The following is a 20,361-nucleotide window of genomic DNA, read 5'->3' as shown; positions in this document are numbered from 1 at the left end:
ATTTATCAAGGTATTTAACCTTAATATAGCCGCTTAAACGAGTAATATAACGCCAGTAAGGCGCCTTGTCGGCGATAACCCCGAACTATCCTTAGGCTTCGTTAAACAGCCGCTCGCTTATAGCGATAACGACCTGCAGAGAAATATCGGATATAGTAACGGAACAGCGAGAGGATAATAATAGGAGAGGATAGTAAAGAACAAAAATAGTAAATTAAGCGTCGCTATGCGATCGTCGGATATAATAATTAATAATGGTTATAGGAGTAGGATTAGGAGCTACGAGGAGAACTACGCGAAGGAACTATATACCTATCGCCGAACGGTTACCTAAGGCTAGGCATAATATCTACGAAGGGTTAGATAACTATAGGTAATAATAATAAGTATCGCGGAGTTTCTATAGTAATATTCGGATAAATCATAAGGTATATAGTCGGCAATAGAACGCCGAGGTAAATAAAGGAGCGGCCACTCTTTTTTCCTATGAGTTTCCAACGAGGGCTCGTATAGAATTAGATAATAATAATTAATCGCGATAAACGTGTAATTAAAGGTATCACGATAATACGAGTCTACGGGCCTAGACTCGCTAGGAGGAGGGGTAGTGTAACGAGATAATCCCAGACCTATCGGTATATAGTCGGACCGATGGCCGCGCACGGACCACCGATCCGAACCTATCTCTGTATATACGTTAAGGGATTAGTTTAATCCCTTAAGTTGAAGTCTTGGTTTAAAGTTAGCGCCTAGTTAACCAATATACTACGATCACTCTGCGATACTAAGCTATTGAGCCTTTTCTATGATATCTTTTCCTTAACTAAAGTCTACGGACTTTCCTTTCGTTATAGTCGTAGGGGTTATAACTATTAAGGTAAAGGACGTTAAGTCCTTTAAGGGAAAGAGGAAGGATGGGTAGGCCGAGGTCGCGCCGTTAACACTATCTTCTATTATCCTTAGAAGTATTAATAGTCGCGAGGATAGTCGTAATAACGTTAATCTTAATGCCTAAACCCGGTAGCTAGGGGCAGGGCCTATCCGTCCTAACTTCATTAATATAAACGGCTTTACCGTTATTCTAATCTTTATTTAATCCTTACTGCCTTTTCTATAGCCTTTCTTTTTTTCGTAACGTTCACGGGGTCTATTATCAGTTTTAATTAGGCTATACCTCTTTTTATAGTGATCTAAGGCGCTTAATTCTTATACGGACTCTATCGGTTCCTAGGATATCTAGGCGTATCCTTCCTACTTTACTAACGCTTCTCTTACTATACCTCTACCCACCTTTCTATTCCTGGCATATAGAATTTCCTTTACCGTCTATTCGTCTTCTTTTAGACTATCACGGATCGGGCTAGGTTAGGGGTTATATAGAGCTTAAGCAGAGAGCGGCTCCTTATTTATATATCGTAGGAGGTCTATATAGACCCTCGGGTATACGTTCGAAGGTACGTCTAGTTCTACTATATACGGTTAATAACTTTAGTCACTCTATACTTCTAGTATAGTCAGCTTAATTTATAATAGTCGCGGGGTGGAGTAGTTTATGAGTAAAAGCTATATAAGGTCGCTTTCTCGGAACCGTTCGGCGGGGATATAACGCTTATTCGCTAACTCTTCTTATTATGGTTATATAGCTGCTATAGCGGCTTAGGCGAACTCTATAGCTTTTTCGAGGCGGCGGAGTAGGTTATAGGCTATGAACTCCTAAGCGTCGCTGCTTAGTTCTTTATAAATCTAGATCGGGTTAATATAGTATCCATGTTCTAGGAAGAATACGCTTATCTTTATAGTTACGCTCTCCCGGTTATTTAATACTAGTTAGGCGGCGGGTAGTAACTTATCCTAAGCGTCTTAGGTATAGTAAATAAAGGCTCAGAGGTACGCCTATACTTTTTAATTAGCTTACTCGGTAACGCTATTAGCCTAGGGGTAATAAGCCATACTTAATCGTTATTCGATTCTAGCTAATTTATAAAAGTGTCGCTAAAAGCGACTTATCTAGTTAGAACCTTTATCGCTTATAATTAAATAAGGTATACCGTAATACCGAAAATAATAGTATAGAAACCGTTTAGCGTAACCTTCCGCTTTTATAAAGTTTATCGCTTTAAGGGTAATAGCCTTTATAAGCTAATCGGTTATAACCTATAGGTACCTAAACTTCTTCTTTTTAGCGGGTAGCAGATCTTTGATAAAGTCTATTAATAGGTCGCTCCTTATTTATTTAGGAATCGGGACTGGTTTTAAGAGACGTTATCTAGCGTTCCTCTATATATAGCTCTAGTTATAGATATCGTAGTTACGTATAAACCTACGCATATCTCTCTTTATCCCCGGCTAAAAAAAGCGTCTGGCTATAAAAGCCATTATATTATCTCGCCCTGGGTAGCCTCTAATTATAGAGTTATATAGAAATTAGATTACTCGTATTTATAATATACTCCCTTCTTAAGCTCCCGGTACCTATAGGCGGTCTTAGGACGTTAGTAGTCTTTATAAGGTGGTCCCGTATTCGGCGATCTGGGCTTAGAGACTTAATAAGGAGGGAAACTATCGATTACCCTTAGATATAGCTTATATAGCTTAGTACTACTAGTCGTCTCCTTTACTATAATATCCTATAGCCGTTATAGCCTGTTATTAGCTTAGAATACCCGTGGGCTCTCGCGAATGAGACGAATCTTTAGGGGAATTAAGGTCTCTAGGATTATTATATATACCGTGCCTATTCCTGTTTATTAGTAAAGTCCTTTAGTTTACCTTATTCCTTTCGTAAAAGAGTATCGGTAGTATAATTATTGTCACATGACTAAATGGGTTATGTAAATACAGTTATACCGATACGGCTACTTAGCTCGGAAATTAGGATCCGAGCTCTTAGGCTATTAGCTACTAAAGCAGGTGTGGCTTATGGATAAAACAGGCTACTGGACGGGGATTCCTATTGGTTATAGATAGCCGAGGCATAGCCTATATATAGCTTAGCCTCCTACGAGCCTAAGGTATGGAATTAAGGTAATCTATTATATCTATATAGCTCGGTTTAGTCGATTATAGCTTCTTATTATAGTTATAAGCCCGGGTAGTAGCAGTATACTAGTAACTTCCACTGCTTATAAAGACCGTTCCGAGTTATAATTCCTTTATCTCTTTTCTATACTTATTTTATCCCCTATCCACTTCTGTTATATATTACCTGTTCCCCTATACCTGCACCTTACTTACTTTTCCGTTTTCGAGCACTATAGCCTATACCCTAGAGATTAACTACGCGGTTAACGCTTCGGATATAACTAAGCTTATATACTCGAACTATTAGATCGACTAGTACTCTGCGGTTAGAGGCGCGGCTTATATACTGGAAATATAGTATATAATCGATCCGGATAAGCCTAATTAGTCCACCGATATCCTGCTAGAGCTTAGCCCTATTTCCGAGCACTAGATACGCGAACGCCTTATAGTCCGTAGCGGCTAGACCGTCACGTTACTATCTGACGATAAAGTCGAAGCCGCTCTACTTAGGGCGTTATAGTCCTTGGATTTAAAGAGAAAGGAATACTAACCCCTTATCAGGAAGCTTAAAACGATCCTATCTCTGATCCGGAAGACTATTAACGTAGCCGGCTTCGAGATAGCTATCTCTAAAGCTATCTCGGTAACGCAGGCAGAACCGCTTATATCCACGGTTCGCGAAGGTCGCTATACTATTCGCTAGCTGCTTAAAGCTCTAAAGGACGCCTACGCTCCTAGTAAGCTCGCTATCCTATTAACTATCCAGAACGATCACCGATCTATTCTACGCGACGCCTAACACGGAAATACTAAGCCGGAGGCTTAGTACGAAGCTTAGATCCGTTAATTATCGCGCGCTAGAAACTATAGATAGAAGGAGGTGGACGAGATTTTAGTAATCCGCGAGTTTATGCTAGCTATATATCGCTTTACACCCTAGTGGTCCTTTATTAAGCTGCTCGAATTAGGCGATTATCGTAGGAAGAATATCTAGCCCGAGATCCTTAACTACGGCTAGTCCTTTATTAATTTTATCCACGACTTAAAGACGAACGCCTATAACAGCTTAGTAGTGTATACTATGCTTAGCGGCCGTTCTGATTAACCGAAGGATAGCGGTTAAGGGGGTTAACGGTACTATGAATACCCTTATTAGCGCTCCTATCGCTAGAAGCCCTTATATTATAACTATTTAAAATACGCGCTTACTAGTAGTAGCGCGAATACGAAGGTCTAGCTAGATAAGGCCCGGTGCGATAAGATCCGAGTAGAATACCAGAAGTTATATTAGAAGCCTTTCCGCGAAAACCTAGTAAAGTTAGCCTAGACTATTAGAGCGGATTCGTTAAAAAGTAGTAGCTCTCCCGCCTATCTAGGTTATATCGTCGCGGTTACTCTTAATCCCGATATAATCTACGGAGAGTATTAAGCTACGTAGATTTTTATTATTATAACGCCTAGCTTATATCCGCTTATAAAGAGTACCTTGCTTAATAACTACGGAGCTACCTATTTAATAAACTCGCTTAACCTCCTTAAACCCGGTATATTCGTCCTGTCTAATAGCGAATATATTAAGGCCGGCACGACTTTCTTTCCGATCTTAGGCCACGGTACCCGAGTGCTTTAAGGGATTTTTAATAGCGCTAGAGGAGCCCCGAAGGTGGATTTAACGCTAAAGAAGGTGGCTATTATTAAGGGTTTTTACACGAATATAGTCTCGGAGGCTTTGCTACGAAAGGTTAGGATTTAGGTTTAAGGCTACGATTACTCCCTGCGTTACGGGACGCCTAAAAAAGGCCAGATTTTATTAAAGATAAGCCGTCGATATAACCTTACTTTCCTCGAATATAAGCCCCTTTCTTTATACTTTTTTTCTTCCTATTTAGGCCCTAAAAGCTAGGGGGTGATTCCGATCCGTATAGACCCTATCTAGCTGTTTATAGTAGTAGCTTACCGACTAAGGCCACGCTTTTATCCTTTTTATAACCCTCTATATCCCTGTATCGATATTAAGAATCTATAGTATCTTAGGGCAGGTTATCTTAGGCTAGAGGCGCTCCGCGCGCTGGTTAGGAATGCCCGGAACGTGTAGATTTCGGGAACCGAGCGGTATAACTATAAGACCTGCCGGATAACCTACTAAACTCGAGTTATCTTACGCTAAAAGTTAGAGAATCGCTTACTACGCCCCTTTTAGCGTGTTATATAGGATATTAGAGACTTTCCGAGCGGCTATAACGGTAATAGGTGGGCCGTCTTCCTTAAGGATAAATATAGCGGGTAGACCTTTATTATAATATTACCGTATAAGATAGTAGACAAGGTGTTCCGTGTTCTTTTTAGCTTCGAGAGGTGGGTTAAGAGATAGTTCTAGGTTATAATTTATAAACTATACTCCGATAATAAACCTAGCCTGCTATTTTTAGGTAAAAAGTCGCGTTATAGGCACTAGAGCGGAGTGGAGGGTATAGACCTAGAAACGAACCCCCCTTATACTCACGAACCGTATAGCGGTATCGAACGCTTTATTAAGGAGATTACGGATAAAATAAATACTATACTTAACGGCGCTAGTCTCCTAGTAAAGATATAGCCGGAAGCGTTAAAAGTAGTAGTATACCTATATAATATAAGCCCGTTATAGCGGCTTGAGTAGAAATCCCTAGTCGAATTCCTTTATAACTGGTTTAGGTATAAGGCTCCGATTCCGATTAAAGAGTATACTGCTAACCTATACCCGGATTAGAGCGGTATCCACGCCTACGGGTACCGTGTATATCCTTTAATCCTCGATAAGGAGGCAGGAAGAGATAAAAGGAGATTTAAGGTTAGCCCTAGGGCTTATATCGGGTATCTTATAGGCTACGTAGCTTATAATATCTACTAGATTTAGGTTCCGCTACTAGATAAGGTGATTTCTATACGTAATATAAGTTATAATAAGTAGATCTTTTATAAGTACGCTATAAAAAGCTTAGAGGCGCTACCTATAAGGGAGATTTCTAAGTAAATCGTATAAATAAAGGAGGAAGACTTATTAGATAATTATTAGATCTTATAAGTGGACCCTTTTAGTATTTCCGAGTCTTATTCTACGAGCTTAGGGGTAATAGACACGTATATATAAGCAGCTTTATCCGGAAAATAGAGCGACTTAGCTATTATTAAGAGTAGTATATTAATATCTGCCGCCTAGTATATACCGACCCAGTTTAGTCTTTAGACACCTCGACCTTCCCCGGAACTAGCGTACTTCTAGGAAGTCGAAAGCAGCTTATTTATAGCTACGGCGATCGGTTCTAACCGATCTAAGGTCCCGATCCTATAGGCTCTTATGGTCCTGGCGCCGTATATATTAGACCCAGGCCTTTCTCCCGAACCTTATCCGGACTATCACGACCCGGAACTAGCTCCCGAACCGACTTTAGAGCTGGACTTATAGGTTCACGGGCCTTATTTTCCTAATAAGGCAGTATCTAAGCCGAGTTAGGAACAGGAGGAGCGCCCGACCCCTTTATCTAAGTTAATTACCTCTACGGCTCCGATATCCTTATCCACCGTAAAACGGCGGGCGGTACCTCGGCCGCCGCTAAGCGATCCCCCGCGCAGAAGTTCTAGAATAGCGTAGATAAGGGCTAAGGGTAAAGCTAAGAGGATAAATCCACGGACTTATATAATAGAACTAGACGAGGATCTAGTCCTTGTGGGATAATAGTACTTTTTTACCTTGCCGATACCTGATTAGCTCGGAGAGGAAATTATAGCTAATCCCGTTAGCGTTCTAACGCTTTATTTAGTGTTTTTAGCGGCTACTAAGGGTAAATAGGCAGAGACTTCTTTATCTTTATTAAAGCCTAAGAGCGATAACCCGATATATCGCGATAACCTTAAGCCTCCGCCGAGGCACTAAAGAGACCTTTACTTATATTCTATAAGCTTATAATTTAAGGAAGCAGCTTATCGGGAGGTGAATGAGCTGCTCGAAAAAAAGATATAGCGCGAGATCCCACGGAATAAGGCTAATACGAGGCTAATTCTCCTAATATAGGTGTTTATATACGTTTTCGATAAGGAGGGTATTTTAGAGCGAGATAAATCGCGCCTTATTATTCGAGGAGACCTATAGGTAAGCTCTATGATCGAGGGCACCTATACTGCTATGCTCGCTTCTTATTCTTTCCGCGTAGTAGTAGCCCTTATAGTATAGTTCGATCTAGAAATTAAGTAGTTCGACGTCGTTAACGCTTTTATTAACGCCGAAAAAGTAAAGACGGCGAGCCTATTATCTATTAGTTACTGGATGGCTTTAAGAAGCCTAAGACCAGCTTAGAGCTCGATAAAGCCTTATACGGCCTGCGCGATTCCCCTTTTCTATAGTATAACGACCTTACTATAACGCTTAAATCTATTAGTTTAGTTTATAGTAAGGAGGAGCCGTGCCTATTCTTTTTAAAAGCTCGCGATACCTTCGTGGTGTTTTTTATAGACGATATTCTATTCCTTTACTATTAGGACCGCCTATACATAGCTATTAAGGCTATTAAGGGATTAAAAAATAAATACGAGCTCTCTAAGAAAGGGGACGTAGAGTGGTTTCTAGGTATGCGTATTATCCGAGATCGACCTAACCGAAAGATCTACCTGTCGCACGAGTTCTATATCGAAAAGATCGTAGCTCGCTTTAACTAGGCAGATCGGAATATATATCCTAGTATACTAATCCCTGCCACTAAGCTCGTAAAGTGCGAGGATAAGGCGATACTATAGGAGATTAAGGCTTTTTAAGAAAAGGTCGGCTCCCTGCTTTATATAGCAGTGATACTGCGGCTAGACGTCGTATTTACTGCTTCCTCGCTTTCTAGGTTCCTAACTAACCCGTCGAAAGAGTATTAAGACGCTATAGAATAAGCGATCCGTTATTTATATATAACGCGGGACTTAATAATCTAGTATGGCACGGATTCGAGCTACGCGATGTAGGCTATAGTGATTATAAGCGATATATCCTTCGCTAATAACCTTAAAACCCGGCGTTCCTTGTAAGGCTATCTTATTAGCCTGTTCGGCGGCTTAGTGGTTTAGAAAGCCTTAAGATAATCGACTATCACGACTTCTTTAACGGAAGCTGAGTTACTCGCTTTATAGGAAACTGCGAAGGAGACTATAAGCTTAAAACGGCTGTTTATGGAAATACGGTTTAACCCCGGGACTACCTAGGAGATAGCCTGCGATAACTACTAGACGATTCGACTTATAGTGGAAGAGCGTGCCCGAATTAAGACTAGGCTTTGTTATGTTGATATTTAGAGCTTATGGATACGTTAAGAGTATAAGAAAGGAGCTTTTTAAATCGTCTATTTACTAACCGCTAAGATACCGGTAGACGGGCTTACGAAGGCCCTTAGTCGTTAAAAGTTCGAGTAATTTAAAGTATATCTTAACCTAGTTAGCGGGTAACGATTAGGAATTTAGAGCAGCGTAGTAATGGGTGGGATTTTATTGGCCGAAGCCGGAATAGATAACTAAACTACTCTAATAATACTTAAACAATAATATTACTAGATCCTCCGATAGCAGTATTACCCTTAGGGGTATTCTTAATAACGGCCTTAGCGGCCCGTACCTCCTCCTATCTAGCTTAGTTCTGCTTATTCTAAGTAGAGGGGGTGATATTACGAGGCGACGCCTCGCGCTTTTCTCGGCTCTTACGAGCCTTATCGACTATACCGAAAATGTCCTCGATGGCGGTTATTAGATAGTATTTGATCCGTTCCTTCGGATTAGCGCTGGTAGCCGTAGCCGTACCGGCTCCTAGAGCGACGGGAGCCTGGTGGGCCGGCTTAAAAATCTCGGGATACTCCGGGCATTTAAGTAAATCCTAAAATAAGCGTAGGGCAGGGCGTAGGCGGTTAAGAAGCTGTGAAAGTTAGAAAACAGCTACTTAATAATAGTCTAGGAGCGGACTTATAATATTATTAACGCTAACGTTAACCTTATTAGCCACCTCCTTTTCCGCGATAGCGGCGCGACGGGCTATAGGGACTATGACCGAGGGGCTATACTCGTTAGCTCCTGCGTAGCTTAACTTAATAAAACAACGCTTACTATAGGTGGCACTTATAGCCTCCCGAGAAACACTTCTTATATCGTTTAGTGATACTATAAACCGAGATATAACGGACGAAATTATCCCGGCCCGCGATCTATGCCTTAACGTAGCCTTTATAGGGCGTATTAAATTTCTCCTTAATGAAATTAGGGGGCGGATTCTTAGCCGAATAGCGCTCTTTAGGAGCGGCGGCTAAGCTGGCTAAGCCTTCGGCGGCGTCGGGGGTGGCGGTGGTGGCGGCGGTATTAGCGGCGGCGGCGGTATTAGCGGTATCTTTGGCGGCCTTACGGGTATTCTTTTATAGCTCGATTAGTAAGAAGCACTCGCCTCTCCTACTGACGATCAACTCACTTTGGCGGGCTTGGAAACCCGACCTGCCTTGACAGTAGTCTTCCTGGTGGCCTTTTTGGCCGGGATATCGTTCTTCTTAGGAGCCTACTCCTGTTAGTACTTATATAGCTCCTCTAACCGTTTCTAAGCTCGGCTTACTATAGCGAAGGAATAAGAAAAGAAATTAAGAGCTGGAGGAATAAAAAAATGAAGAAAAGTCGTTAAGAATCGTTAAAATCGTTAATAAGAAGGTTATTTAACTAAAAGAACTCGATTTCGGCCGCCGGGCTACGAAAATTATATATAGCGAGCTGCCTGCTAACCTCTAGCTTATATTGCTCTTAGGTTGCTATTCTGGGCTGCCTGTTTGCTTTATTCTGACTATCCCTTTCTATTTCTTTTATGTTATTTTTATATCTCTTTTAAACCTGTTTTCCTTTATGGTTTTCTATTAAACGGCACTTTAAAGCTATTTTAACTATAGATTAATTCTAGCCTGGGGGTATTCCGAGTGTTTTTTAATAAACAGCTCGAAATGGGGGGTGTGTTATATGACTAAATGGGTTATGTAAATATAGTTGTACCGATACGGCTACTTAGCTCGGAAATTAGGATCCGAGCTCTTAGGCTATTAGCCACTAGAGCAGGTGTGGCTTGTGGATGAAACAGGCTACTGGACGGGGATTCCTATTGGTTATAGATAGCCGAGGCATAGCCTATATATAGCTTAGCCTCCTACGAGCCTGAGGTGTGGAATCAAGGTAATCTATTATATCTATATAGCTCGGTTCGGTCGATCATAGCTTCTTGTCATAATTAGCGGCACCTTTACAGTATTCTAGTATAAAATCAAACTAGGCTAGCTCGCTAGCCTATCGGCTTTATCTTTTATTAAGTATCTTTTTCATTATAAAATACTCTAGGGCCTTATAGTTAGATAGGATCGTAAAGCGACTATAACTTAGGAGCTCGGCTTTTTAATATATCACGTAACTTATAATCACTAATATCTCCTTATTATAGATAGAATAGCTATACTCGGCTTCTATAAGTCGCCGCGAATAGTAGGTAACTACGTAATAATATCTCTGTTTATCTTCTTAAACTAATACGTCTCCTAGTATAAATCCCGAGTAGTCGGTTTCTATAAAGGTCTTATTACTTAAGACCTATTATTATAAGATCGGCTCCTCCTAGAATTTCTTCTTAACTTCTTTAAAAGCCGCCTATTAATCGGGACCCTAGGAGAACGCTTAGTCGTTTTTTAAAAGTCGTATTAGGGCGGCCGTGATATAGGTGAAGTTTTTTATAAAAATATAATAATAGTTTATAAAGCCTAGGAAGCTTCGGACTCTCTTTACTATGGTCGGGGCTTCTTACTCTTAGATCGCTTTTAGTTTACCAGGGTTATATAAAATACCCTAATCGGTAATAACTATAAATCCTAAATACTTTACGGTCTTTACGCTAAACTCGTACTTTACTAGGTTAAGCGTTAATCCTATATCGCTTAGCGATTATAGAACTAGGTTTACCTTCTTTTTATAGTCACGGAGAGATTTACTTAAATAGATTAGGATATTATCGATATAGACGGTAATAAAATCATTTAGGTAGCGTTATAGCGTCTTACTAATATATTATTAAAAGAACACGGGAGCGTTACTTAGTCCGAAGAGGTATCCTAACTATTTAAATAAGCCGAATCGAATCGAGTTTAGAATACTCTCTTCGCTTTATAGCTAGCGGCTATTTGGATTCCATAGAAGGCGGCGAGTATATCGAGTTTATAAACCACTTAGCTTACTCTAGGCTTCGGAGTATCTTAGTAATTAATAGAAGAGGGTAATAGTCCCTTTATATAATCGCGTTTAGGGCGCGGTGATCGTAATAGAACCGTAGCCTACCTCCTAGCTTCTTTATGAATAGGACTAAAGCTTTAGTAGCGGAGCTGCTAGCTTATATAAACCCTTTATTGATAAGGTCGGTAAGGGTTTTCTATAGGACTAGCAGCTCTTCCCTGGATATATTATAAAGAGGGCCCTAGGGTGGTTCTAGCTCCTTACCGTCGGGCCTTTATATAAGGTTCACTTCGTGATTAACTCTAGGCCGATAAGGAGAAAGTCGGTTCGCTTATAAGTCAGAGAATAAGTCGGGAAATCGTTTTATGATCTCTTTTAGGATATACTTCCGAGGGTCGACTAAAGACTTACCTTAAAGGGCCTTATTAATATCTGTAATACCAACTATATAGAACGCGAGTTCTTCTTTTCCGAACCGTTATTTCCTTATTTCCTTTATAACCAGCGTATAATACCAGTAAATACCGACCCGGTTATTACTTAAACTCTATAAATTACTCTAATTTTATCGAGTCCTTCTTTAGCCTAGAGTCTAATATTTAACCAGACTACTCTATAATCAAGGCGGCGCCTCTTTATATAATAAGTAATATCGTTATATTCTATCTAAGGCTTCCCTAGGAATATATCGTGATCTAATCCTGGTATTATATAGGCAAATACTTATTATATATATCCACCGATCTTAAGATTATATACGGCGATACCGGAACTCTTAGTAGACCCTATAGTATCGGAGAACTTCGAGAGGGGTCTTCTAGTCTTATCGATTAATAGGGGGCGGAGGGACTTTATAAGACGTTCGCTTATAGCTACGTAATAGTTATATCTAGTATTTATAAGAGCGGTCATTAACTTTTTATTTATCCACGCTTATATAAGAGCTAAGTAACTACTTCGCGACTAAGATATAAACTCTTTTTAATCCCTTTATTCCTTTATCATAGGCTTTAGTACCCGTCTTCGTACTAGAGCTATTCTTTTTCCGAGTCTTTATCGTTATCTATGACTTCTATATAAGTTATCCTATTATCCGAGGTTACTAAGACATTAGCTATATAGCCTCTTTTCTAATCTTCGGCATCCTTCTTTTTTAAGCGGTATTTTCTACTAAGGTATCCCTTCTTCCCGTAGTTAGGCACTCTCTTATCCCTTTTCTTTTAGTTTATACTCGATTAACTTCTTTTATCGTTATATTACTATTATAGTCGTAGGCGTGATTATTATTATTATTATTACTATTACAGGGTGCTTAACTAAAACGTAACCTTATAGTAAGGGCTTTAAGTCTCTAAACGATACTCTGCACCTTTACTACCTAAGCGTAGTAGTTATTTATGAGTTTCGCGGTAATAAGGGCGGTATAAAGGCAACTACTAAGAGCTCCTTTTAGGAATATAATCTTCGCTATATTATCCTATTAACCTCCGCCCGTGATAGCTAGCTATTATTTAAAATTGGGTATAAAACTACTAAACACTTAGTCTTCGCGTTGTTATAATATTCGTAAGGCGTTAGCTACGCGAGGTTATTTATTAACGTCCTTATAAATATAATTAAGGTAATTAAGGAAGTCTTCGGGGTAATAATAACTGTTACTTCCGCCCGCCGCCTAAAAGGAGGCGATAACACGGCGAGAGGCGTTAATAAAGTACCACTTCTGGCGAGGGCTTTAGAAGAGGTGTTAATCTAATAGGAGCTTCCGGTGTATTTTCGATAACCAGCTTATATACTCTAAGTGTTTACTGTTAAACTTCTATAAGAATAGGAGTGCTTTAGTTTATAGGTTTAAAGCGGGTATTAGGTAAGGCATGGGTATCGTGGTAGGTATTTAGGAGCCTTATATAACCTCCTTTAATAGAGTAGCTAGGCGCGGCGTAGCTATACATTATTAGTTTTATATCGCTTATAGTGGCTAGTTAATAGCGTTCTGTTATTCTTAGATCTAGGTGGTTAAGGTGGCGACCTAAGTCTATAAAGGGTTAATAATCTCTCTCCTCTACTCCGTAGCCTCGGGCGACTCGCCCGCTAGGCGTAACGGAGCGCCGGGAGGTGGACTAAACTAGTAATCTATCTTTATTAGCGTAGCGTATAGGTTTCGCTAAGCTTTAGATATATAAGCGGCTAGTTATAAGTTACTTTTAGAGTAAGGCCGAATACTTAAATTATCTAAAGCTAAGGAGAAAAAAAGGAAAAGGGGAAAACTCTATAGGTGCTCACGACCTAAATATAATATCGCGGCGACCTACTAGGAATACACTCTGATTACTCCGAAGATCTCGTGCTCTATTGGATTATCTGCATGGGGTCAACCCGTAACAGCTATAAGTAGTAGAGTGTACGCGCGGAAGAGAGGAAAATTAAGTAAATAGCTGTTAAATTCGTAGATCCGTAGGATTACTGCTTGTTGCGCGAGCTTAAAGCTGCCTATATTAATATTGATATTATATATATATAAAGAGCTGACTTCTGAGATTCCTTCCTGGATCCGGGGCTGGCAAAAGACCCTGAAGAATTGGGTGGCGACTGTTACGTTAACAACCTACGCGACGGTTATCACGCCACGTTATTAGCTTATGTAATAACCAAGATATCGTATTTACGGTACCTAGTATATTTATATAATATATATTATAAGCTAAGTATATATACACATATAATACATATAGTATCATAGTATGGGCTAAGCTGGTTATAAAGTAGACGTCTAGTTATATAGCTATAACTATATACTGTTTATTTTCACTTATATATTATACTTGTTATTATTATGATTATTACTTGTTATGAGTATAATCTTAACAGTTTAGTATATGCTAATACCAATACTAACTAGTATAGTACAGGGTAGTACTAATATCAACTTAGTTTAGTACATAGTAGTACTAATACTATACTAAAATCTCTTAGTATACTAATCCTAATACTAAAACACGGAAATAAATATCAAAATAAATGTATATCTATAAACTATACATATAATAATATATATAAATCTAGGCCTCGTTATATATAACGTCTTCCTTCTTATCTGGCAATGTTGCTTCTATTAAATTCTTAATTTATTAGGTTTCAAAGTAATATAATCTCTTTGAGTATATTTAAATAAATATTCATATGAATTTTTAAGATTATATTACTAGTAGCTAAGAAAATTGTTTTAATAAAACCCAAAGTAGCCGGTATAACTAATTATCGATACGATAAAAGTAATTGGTATGTTTATATATTAATTAATTTATATTAATAATATTACTTTTAGTATGTTAGTATACTAAGGAGTAACTGTAACTACACTAATACTAAACTAAGTAAGGACTAATACTAAAGCTTACTAAGCATAGCAGTACTAATACTAAACTAATACCAAGATACTATTAGTATACTAAAGTAATACCAATTACTAAGAGACTAATTCCTAACCCTGTATATATTATAGGAATACCGGTATTATACGCCCCCTGTTATATGAACAACGTATATGAAATTAGTAGTATATCTATTACTTTAGTTAACTCTATAAAATAAATTTAATTTACTAGAAAACTCTCCTTTGATTTCTATAGAGAATAACTTAATCTAATTTAAAAAGAAATAACTTACTCTTTCCCTATTTTAGTCTAGCCTATATAATATAACCCTATCACTATATAACTACTTAATGGTTACTTGATTAAAGCTATCCATAGGTATTACCTATCTTGATATCCTGTTATATATTAGCGGATATATTGCTTTTATCGAATTTCTTCTCCTATTCCTCTAAATACAACTATAAGATCTCTTCTAGCTTATTTATATTATTATATAACTAAATAAGTTATGTAAATATGGTTATGCTGATACGGCTACGCAGCGCGGTATTTAGTCTCCGAGCTCCTAGGCTATTAGCCACTAGAGCAGGTAGAATAATATGCGTACCGGTACGCGATATCTGCAGCTAAGATAGTGGTGTAAACAGACTACTACCCGGGCTCGCGTAACCTTCCGAAGGAGGATAGAGAGGGCTGCAAATACCAGACAGGGCGTCTGCAAATATTGGTACTCGTCGACACCTATAGTAGCAGGATTCGCTGGGTACAATTAACTGTTGCATAACAATTAAAATAAGCGTTATCGTTTATTAATAGTTTATATTTATAATCGTTTATTTTTGCGGATGTTTGTTATTATAAGCGTTTATATCTTTACTAAGGGTTTATATCGTTAAACGTTTAGATGTTATTTGTCTTTTGTATTCCGTAAACGTTAAGGGGTTAATATAACTATTAACAAATAATTTATCGTAGAATAAACGTTAGTATATGCATAAATATTTATAAGAACCTCGATATAACCTCTAGGAAAACGTTTAGGAACAACTTAATAATGTCACGATAGTTATAGCGAGATATACCGCTCAGGAATTACTAATATATCTCGTCCTAAAACGTTTTATAACGTAATAAAAGATTAGGGAAAGCCTAAATATTATAATCTAGTCTGTCCATATCTCCTGTCGAGTCTTATTATCTCTATATACGTGCAGTCCAGTATATATCATCGTTATCGGTTCCTCTAAATGCTCGGTTATCCAGATTACCCCTTTTTCTCTAGTTATTATACGATTTTCTAGATAGCGTTATATTACCCCTAGACCGTTCTAATAGCGTCTATACCAGTTAACTCCGACCTCCTCGCCTCCCTACGGGACGACTTATCCCAGGATATAGAGAACGATAACCGATAGTAGCAGTAGTAAAGAGATAGTGAAACTATCTCGAGTATACCTATAACGGTCAATATAAGCCTATATATATAGTATCTTAGTGACTATATATAGTATATATATGCTGATTCCGTATATATGTAGGACCGCGCTAAAGTCCTCTAACGCGGCATGACCAAGGGCAGCAGGAAGCGGAAGGCTATATATACCGGGCCTAACGCCCACGCGCAGGCCAGTATATATACTACAGAGGCCGCGGCTATTACGTCCGATAACAAGAAGCTACGGCGGCTTAACCGCGCGGCGAGGTGGGAACATTTTTTGTTCTATAGGCAGCCGGTCGACCGGCTAAAGACGGTTATCTAAGGGGTCTACGGCCCCGAATTCGACGAGGACTCGGCTGAGTTTAACGAGCTGCGTACGCAGCTTACGGGGAAACACCGGTAGTTTAAATACCAGGTGCTGAAGAAGATAAAGGTAAGCCTAGTCTATTAATTTACGTTGTATTAGCCGGTCGTATACTAATATATATAGTTTATTAGCAATGGCTCGAGTCTTAGGTGGAGGAGGAGGGGAGCTACTAGATAGTTCTGAATTTATAAGTGCCCTGAGCCGAAAATGCGTTTAGGAGGGAGATTAAGAAGGGCTAGTCGCCCCAGCGTTTTTTAAAGACCTGGTACTATATAGCCGGGTATATCGACTTCGATAAGAGTAAGCCTATTACTTAATATTGTATAAAGGGTAAGTCTATATCTCTACCTCCTTTATTAGCTATTCTGTGTCTCTGCCAGTCCTTATCTTATAGACGTCTTATAGACGTCTTATAGATATTATATTACAGATATTGCCTATTAGTTCTTATTATCTACTAGTTCTTATATTATCTTATAGATACTATCTTAGAGATATTATCTTATAGATGTTGTCTTATAGATATTGTCTTGCAGATGTTGTCTTACAGATATTATCTTAGATTTCGTTTACTAGATGCTGATATACTATCGGATCTTCTCCGTCGCTATTCGATCGTTATTAAATCTATATATATATATATAGATAGTGAGCCTTATACTAATATCCTGTATAATAGAATAGTGGTCTAATCTGGCCCTTTACACGGCTAAATATATACGGACCGCTAGGTCCTAGCCGCTCACGAAGGCTAGCGCTAAAGCTAGCCTTATTACCTTTTACGAAGCCCTGCCCGCCTATGATAATTTTAGGCGGATATCGAAGGATAAGTGCGCCAAGAAGTTCGAGCACGCGCGCGGCCAGAAGGCTAAGAAACGGAAGTCCGATAAGTATACTGCTACGCTAAAGGAGGTAAAGATAGCGCCGCCTCCTGAATCGGAGGATAATAATAATAATAAGAATTAATAGTTTGACTTTTAGTATAGTATCAGGTGTTATTCGGGAAGGCGTTATTCGGGCGGTTATATATGGTTTTTGATATTACTTAAAGCTGTATATTAGATAGCTTTTATTTCTTCCTCCTAAAAAATAAAATTCTTTATTTAGGTGGTTTAAGTGTTATCTAACATTTACTATACAGCGTCTTCCTCCTCTTACGCTTTATATTATTCCTCCTCTTGGTTATCCTCGTAGTCTATATTATAATCCTCGTCCTGAGGGGGGTTCGGCGGCATCAGACTATATATATAATATTACTTATTAGTTATCTTATATAGATATATATATAGCATAAGGTAATACAGTCACTTACCGGCACTGTATATAGACTCGAACTCGGACGCTTATATAGGCTTAGGAGCTTATCTTTATTTTATAATAAATAAAGAATAACGTCGTCTATGTCTTAAGCCTATAATAATATTATTAGTATACCGCTATATACATATATGCATTAAGAGTTAAGATTAAGTTACCTAAGGTTCTTTATTAGCAAGGATAGTAACGGTATTATTATTATTATTCGAGACGGTATATATATTCTCTTAAATAGGAGACCCGAAGCTAACCCTAAAAGTCGTTATAAAAGACGTTAATACTTTATCCTCCGTAGGAGGTCGGTCACGGCGGTGGTAGGGAGGGGCTAAATACGAACATCGGCGCGTGCGAATAGGAGGTATCTTTAAAATAAAAACTAAGGTAGCTAGAGGCATTTAACGATGGAGATACTATAGTTTGTAGAATAACGATTATATCTAGTCCCGAGTTAAGGCGTATCTGGTCGTTTTTTTAAGTTATATATATTCTAGAGGAAGGTATAATATCTAAGTGGGGAAGGCAGTAAGGAGACTTTATATCACCACCTCCTTTTATTTCCTTCGTAACCATACCAGCACTATACCTAGCCCTACCTATACTTTAACTATACTAGTAATGATTTTACCTATACGATCTTTTTTAACTTTTAATTAATTTAACCTCCATAATACTAAAACCACTAGCTACTAATATTCTCCTTCGTATATTATATCTAAAGCTATCTTTAAGATTTCAAAGCATAGCTAACCGTTAATAGGCAGGGTCGTATATAAAGATGCCTCGCTTAAGACCACTTCCACGGTCTAGAAAGCTTACCCTTTTACGAGCTGCTGCCGCTCGAGCTGTTATATAGCGTGCTAACGAGTATAAAGCCGTTGGCATCGACTCCGAAACTAACGGCGATAGCATCGCGGATTTTATAACGGTACGTGCCCGATAAGTCGATATTAGCCTCTGCCTATTTAGTATTATTGGTATTCGTGTTATCTAATAGTATACAGGATTTTAATAAAGATAAGCTATATAAAGCCCTATAAACCGTTAGCGACGAAGTTAACTAGTTAACGCTGATAATCCACGACGAGCGACTCCCTATCAAAGGCATCGACGAGTAACTAAGTCTTAAAGAGTTATAGCAGCTTACTGCTTACTAAGATAACGACCTCGGTGTAGCTGATTATAAAGATAAAGACGATAAAATCGAACACGATAAAATCGAAGGCGTCGACATAGAAGGCCCCCAGGACGTTAATAAGTCTAAAGATATCGGCGATATAAGTATATTATCTGTCACCTCTATGTCTATACCGCCTGTCCTAGTTCCTCCCTAGACCCCACGAACACCTAGTATTAGTATAGATAAATCGGTTCCTATAGTTAATAAACGGATAACACAGCCTATATCTGATTTCTATACTGCCCTTACTGCCTAGTATATATCCATAGGTCTTTCTGATCGGCATTATAAAGGCCTAAAGGAGGTGCTATAAGCGTATATAGGGGAGATTTAATATAGTATTAAGACACTGCCTACTAGTATAGCGACTATTAAGAGGAATTTCCGTGTAAGGTTACCACTTCTTAAGCTTAGGTCTAGTAAGTTATAGCTAAATCCGGAAAAGCTTTCTAGCACTCGCGTTGAGGGGACCGAGGCTATATAAGATATATTCTTCTTTAACCTAGTCGATTTCGTATAGCGAGTAATAGTATTAACACTAACCAAGAAGATGTTTTTCGGTATAGCAGAGATTATTAACAGGCCGACTTAACTTTAGCATAGTGCTGCCTAGGCATCGTTAATCCGTAGCACTTCGGGATAGTTCGCGTTTTATCCTATCGCCGATAGCGCCGATAGCGCCGATAATAGTATCAGGGAACCTATCCTACCGTCAGACTTCGTATAGTATCTATATAATAAGTCGGAGTATACGATATACTATAGCACACAGAACCTAACCTAACGTTATTTAGGAAGAGTCACCGAGATATAGAATAATAAGAGAAAGACGCTACTTACCTCTATTATCGCCAAGGTTAAGCCCCTTATCCATATACAGACTATTCTCAACTTTCTCCTAGATAAGGGTGCTTCGTTAGGCGTGTAAGAGGCTAATATGCTACTAAATAAATATATAATCGTCGACGATAAGGCTAAGTTAATTCCTATAGCCTATATCACTGCCTAACAAAGAGATATATTAATTAATTACTTATTTAGTAGCTCGGTAACCTTACCTACGGATAGCATATAGAATTTCGGTTAGCAGCAGCTATAGAATAAGGTCGTTCGACGTAAGGTGTTATAGTACTCACGGACTATCTTCCCTATTATTAAGACTATACTAGTCCGAGGCGAGCTAGAAATTAAGGAGTTTAGACGATATACCTTAGTTAAAAACCTCGCTAAAAGCAGAATAGTCCGCAGCATGCCTCTTCTCTCCTTTACTAATGGGTTTAGCCTGTATCGGAATATATATAAGTCTATCATAGGTATATACCTCTTTATAGCACCCCTTAAGAGCCGATATCATAACTATCAGCATAATATTATCCCTCTAATACTCGGTCCTTATGGATCTAATCCGAATAGTGTCTAG

At 38.7% G+C, this 20,361-nt stretch overlaps 1 protein-coding gene across 1 annotated transcript; it reads left to right on the top strand.

Annotated features, from left to right (window-relative positions):
* Nucleotides 1-20,109: 20,109 nt before the first annotated feature.
* On the top strand, nucleotides 20,110-20,361 carry ACRALDRAFT_2113829 (uncharacterized protein; the record flags this gene model as incomplete). The annotated part of the gene is made up of 1 exon (XM_071023647.1): nucleotides 20,110-20,361. A coding segment is annotated over one exon (252 nt), but the record flags the coding sequence as incomplete, so codon positions are not given.

Source organism: Sodiomyces alcalophilus (assembly GCF_042370955.1).
Source record: "Sodiomyces alcalophilus JCM 7366 unplaced genomic scaffold ACRALscaffold_9, whole genome shotgun sequence".
Taxonomy (NCBI): Eukaryota; Fungi; Ascomycota; class Sordariomycetes; order Glomerellales; family Plectosphaerellaceae; genus Sodiomyces; species Sodiomyces alcalophilus.
Note: the sequence above shows the minus strand (reverse complement) of the source record. Positions and strands in the feature narration are given on the sequence as shown.